General features: G+C 71.1%; 1 protein-coding gene across 1 annotated transcript in view; it reads left to right on the top strand.

Moving 5' to 3' along the window:
• The window catches only part of B4GALNT1 (beta-1,4-N-acetyl-galactosaminyltransferase 1), a 12,397-nt gene extending 7,251 nt beyond the window's left edge, over nt 1-5,146 (top strand). The window contains exons 7-10 of the mRNA XM_039703320.1: nt 48-149; nt 1,142-1,329; nt 3,684-3,921; nt 4,666-5,146. Of these exons, the coding sequence (XP_039559254.1) occupies nt 48-149; nt 1,142-1,329; nt 3,684-3,921; nt 4,666-4,880 (743 nt within the window). The 3' untranslated portion in view covers nt 4,881-5,146. The remainder of the gene's footprint in view (nt 1-47; nt 150-1,141; nt 1,330-3,683; nt 3,922-4,665) is intronic.

The raw sequence follows: 5,146 nt of genomic DNA, 5'->3' as shown, positions 1-5,146 counted from the left end.
CCCGCTCGCCCCCCGCCCCTCGCCCCCAGCCCCCGCTCGCCCTGCAGTGCAGTTCTCCACCGACGGCCACTCCGCCGCCTTCGCCATCCGCATCCGGCACCCGCCCACGCCGCGCCTCTACGGCCCGGGCAGCGCCGGCGACAGCGACAGCGACAGTGACAGCGACAGCGACAGCGGCGGGGACGGGGGTGAGCACGGGGCTGCACCCCGAGAGCGGCCCGGCCCTGCCCCAGTGCCCCCAGTGCCCGGATCCCAGTGCCCCCAGTGCTCCCAGTGCCCCCAGTGCCCCCAGTGCCCCCAGTGCCCGGATCCCAGTGCCCGGATCCCAGTGCCCCCAGTGGGATCCCAGTACCCCCAGTGCCCCCAGTGCCTCCAGTGCTCCCAGTGCCCCCAGTGCCCCCAGTGCTCCCAGTGCCCGGATCCCAGTGCCCGGATCCCAGTGCCCCCAGTGCTCCCAGTTCCACAATCCCTGTGCCCCCAGAGCTAGAGTCCCAGTGCTCCCAGTGCCCCCAGTGCCCGGATCCCAGTGCCCCCAGTGCCTGACCCCCAGTACTTCCAGTGCTCCCAGTTCCCACAGTGCCAGACTCCCAGTGCTCCCAGTGTCCCCAGTGTTCCCATCCTTGCTCCTTGGGACAGTCCCAGTGACCTCCATGGGAGTGTTCAGTGCTCCCAGTGCTCCCAGTGCCAGGATCCCAGTGCTCCCAGATCTCCCAGTTCAGGCTCCCACCACTCCCACCACTCCCAGCGCTCCTACCACTCCCAGTTCAGGCTCCCAGTGCTCCCAGCACTCCCAGTCCGGGCTCCCAGCACTCCCAATTCACGCTCCCAGCGCTCCCAGCGCTCCCAGTTCACGCTCCCAGCACTCCCAGTGCTCCCAGTTCAGGCTCCCAGCACTCCCAGTCCGGGCTCCCAGCGCTCCCAGTTCAGGCTCCCAGCACTCCCAGTGCTCCCAGTTTAGGCTCCCAGCATTCCCAGCACTCCCAGTTCAGTCTCCCAGCACTCCCAGTTCAGGCTCCCAACGCTCCCAGTCCGGGCTCCCAGTGCTCCCAGCACTCCCAGTTCAGGCTCCCAGCACTCCCAGTGCTCCCAGTCCACGCTCCCAGTGCTCCCAGTTCAGGCTCCCAGCACTGCCTCTCCCCAGGGTACAACATCTCGGCGCTGGTGACCGTGGCCACCAAGACGTTCCTGCGCTACGACAAACTGCGGGGGCTCATCGCCAGCATCCGCCGCTTCTACCCCTCCGTCACCATCGTGGTGGCCGACGACAGCCAGCGCCCCGAGCCCCTGGCAGGGCCACACCTGGAGCACTACCTCATGCCCTTCGGCAAGGTGGGCACCGCGGGGCAGGGGACAGGGACACGGCAGGGACAGGGGACAGGGCAGGGACAGGGCAGGGACAGGGCAGGGACAGGGACAGGGCCGGGGACACTGCAGGGACAGGGGACAGGGCAGGGACAGGGATGGGACAGGGCAGGGACAGGGGACAGGGCAGGGGACGGGGACAGGGCAGGGACAGGGGACAGGGCAGGGAACAGGGCAGGGACAGGGCAGGGGACGGGGACAGGGCAGGGAGAGGGCAGGGACAGGGCAGGGACAGGGGGCAGGGCAGGGGACGGGGCAGGGACAGGGCAGGGACAGGGCAGGGACAGGGGACACGGCAGGGAACACTGCAGGGGACACAGCAGGGACAGGGGACACAGCAGGGGACATGGCAGGGGACAGGGGACACGGCAGGGACAGGGGACAGGGCAGGGACACAGCTGGGGACACGGCAGGGGACACAGGCAGGGACCCCCACAGGGACAGGGGATGGTGGCAGGGCTGTGGAGACCCCAGACAGGGACCCCTGCAAGGGACAGGGGATGGGCAGGGACCCTCACAGGGGACATGGCAGGGGACAAGGCAGGGGGGAAGGGACCCCAAACAGGGGACAGGGGATGGGCAGGGACCCCAGACAGGGGACTGGGGAGCATGGCAGGGGACACGGGAGGGTGGCAGGGGACATAGCAGGGGTCAGGGACCCCCACAGGCGATGGTGGCAGGGACCCCCACAGGGGACACGGCAGGGGGCAAGGACCCACACAGGCGAGAGGGGAGGGGGACAGGGACCCCAGGCAGGGGACACGGGATGGTGACAGGGCTGTGGGGTCCCCAAGGACACAGGATGGTGGCAGGGACCCCAGGCAGGGGACACGGGGACTGGCAGAGCCGTGTGGGGCACAGAGGGGCTGGCAGGAGCTGAGGTCCCCAAAAAGGAGGGGACGTGGAGGTCTGGGATGGCAGAGAGGGGACACTGAGGGGATGTGGCTGCCTGGGCGTGGCAGGGGGCTGGCAGGGTGGGGACCCCCAGGGAGGGGCAGGGCTGGCAGGGTGGGGGTCCCTGGGGATGGGGACAGTGGGGAAGGGGGACATGGGAACCCTGCCAGGGCAGGGACACCCCCAGGGAGAGGGGGGGACACGTGAGGGGCTGACAAAGTGACAGAACCTGGGGGCTCGTGGGGGTTGGCAGGGATTGAGGGGCACGGGGGACACGGGGGGAGCCAGCAGGTCCCTGTGGTCTGGGGGTGCCCCTGGTTCCCGTGCCCAGCCTGGACTGGTGCGGGGCACGGGGGGCTTTGGGGGGCACCAGCCGGGCACGCGGGGGGCAGGGACGGCCGGGGGAGGGCGGCCCCGGGCAGAAGCAGCCCGGAGCTGGCACAGGGCACACGGGCGGTCCGGGAATGGCGCTGCCGGTGCCCCGTGCCGGTGCCAGGGCTGCCCCGCTGACCCCCGTGCCCTGCAGTGTCCCCCGGTGGGCGGTGCTGGGGGTCCCGGGGGTCGCGGGTGGGTGGCACCCTGGGGACACCCCTGGGGACACCGGTGCGGCAGTTCCTGTGCCCAGGTGGGCGAGGCTGAGGGTCCCGGTGCCTGGACGGGGGCTCAGGGGGCCCCAGTGCCCGGACGGGGCGTCCTGGTGCCCGGGTGGGGGCTCTGGGGGGTCCCGGTGGGGGCTCAGGGGGTCCCAGTGCCCGGGTGCTGGCACAGTCCCAGCGCAGCAGCCCCATCCTACCGGTGGGCAATGCCAGGGGTCCCAGTCACTCCCGTGAGTCCCGGGCTGTCCCGGGCTGTCCCTGGCTGTCCCTGGGGGTCCCGGCGGTCCCTGGCTGTCCCTGGGGGTCCCGAGGTTCCCTGGGGGTCCCGGCGGTCCCTGGGGGTCCCTGGCTGTCCCTGGGGGTCCCGAGGGTCCCTGGGGGTCCCAGGCTGTCCCTGGCTGTCGGGGTGTCCCCAGGCCGTCCCTGGGGGTCGCAGGCTGTCCTTGGGGGTCCCTGGCTGTCCCTGGGGGTCCCTGGCTGTCCCTGAGGTTCCCTGGGGGTCCCAGGCTGTCCCTGGCTGTCCCAGGGGGTCCCGAGGTTCCCTGGGGGTCCCTGGCGGTCCCCGGGGGTCCCGGGCTGTCCCTGGGGGTCCCGAGGTTCCCTGGGGGTCCCTGGCTGTCCCTGGGGGTCCCGAGGGTCCCTGGGGGTCCCGGCAGTCCCTGGGGGTCCCTGGCTGTCCCTGGGGGTCCCGAGGGTCCATGGGGGTCCCAGGCTGTCCTTGGGGGTCCCTGGCGGTCCCCGGGGGTCCCGGGCTGTCCCTGGGGGTCCCTGGCGGTCCCGGGCTGTCCCCGGGGGTCCCGGCGCCCCCCCAGCGCGGCGCTGTGCCCGCAGGTGGGCGGCGCGGTGCGGGAGATCACCGGTTACACCACCACGTACCGGCAGCGGCTGAGCGTGCGCGGGGGCGGCGCGGGGGGCGACTGCCTGCGGACCCGGCCCGGCTTCCACCACCGCCTGGCCGGCTTCCCGGCCTGCGTGGTCACCGACGGCGTCGTCAACTTCTTCCTGGCGCGCACCGACAAGGTGCGCCAGGTGGGCTTCGACCCCCGCCTGCGCCGCGTGGCGCACCTCGGTGAGGAGCGGGGGGAAGGGGGTCTGGGGGTCCCGAGGGGTCTGGGGGTCCCGAGGGGTCTGGGGCGGGTTAAGGGGTTCCCGAGGGGTCTGGGGGGGTGGTCCTGAGGCATCTGGGGGGATTTGGGGCTCAGTCTAAGGGGGTCCCGAGGGGTCTGGGAGGTGTGAGATAAGGGGGTGCTGGGTTCCCCCAGTTCAGGGGGTCAGAGATAAGGGGGTGCTGGGGTCCCCCCCATAATGCAGGGGTCAGAGATAAAGGGGAACGATGCCAGGGTCCCCCACAATGGGGTCAGAGATAAGGGGGGATGCCAGGGTCCCCCACAATTCAGGGCGTCAGAGATAAGGGGGTGCTGGGGTCAGACATAAAGGGGAACACTGGGGGCTCCCCAGTTCAGGGGGTCAGAGACAAGGGGGGACACTGGGGTCCCCATAATGGGGTCAGAGACAATGGGGGATTTGTGTTCCCCCCACAATGGGGTCAGAGATAAGGGGGGACACTGGATTCTCCCCACAATGGGGTCAGAGACAAGGGGGACACTGGATTCTCCCCATAATGGGGTCAGAGATAAGGGGGACACTGGATTCTCCCCACAATGGGGTCAGAGACAAGGGGGACACTGGATTCCCCCCATAATGGGGTCAGAGACAAGGGGGACACTGGTTTCCCCCCCACATGGGCTCACGGGATCAGAGCCACCATGAACCACCCCACGGCACCTCTGATCCTCTTTTGGGGTCCCCGCAGAGTTCTTCATCGACGGGCTGGGCGTGCTGCACGTGGGCTCGTGCGAGGACGTGGTGGTGGACCACGCGTCCAAGCTGGCGCTGCCGTGGCGGCGCTCGGAGGGCGAGCGCCAGTACAACCGGTACCGGTACCCGGCGGCGCGCGACGACAGCCTGCGCCTCAAGCAGCGCCTCTTCTTCTTCAAGAACCGCTTCAAGTGCATGGCCGGCGACTAGGGGACACCGGGCGTGCCACCGGGCGTGCCACCGGGCGTGCCACCGGCCCCCGGAGCCGCGGGGCTGCGCGGATGGCACCCCCGGGGGCTGGCAGGGAGGTGGCACCGGGACAGCGGGCACGGGCAGCCTCGAGGGTCACTGCTGCCACCCACCCCCCTGCTGCCAGCCACCCCGACGGTGTCCCCTGAGCCACCGGCCGCGGCTGGGCCACCCCCGGGGCCACCGACCCTCCTGAGGGACACCCCCGGGGCCACCGACCCTCCTGA

The sequence above is a fragment of the Passer montanus genome, unplaced genomic scaffold, assembly GCF_014805655.1.
Source record: "Passer montanus isolate IOZ18808 unplaced genomic scaffold, ASM1480565v1 scaffold162, whole genome shotgun sequence".
NCBI lineage: Eukaryota > Metazoa > Chordata > Aves > Passeriformes > Passeridae > Passer > Passer montanus.
The sequence above is the reverse complement of the archived record's forward strand: the minus strand, read 5'-3'. Positions and strand labels throughout refer to the sequence as shown.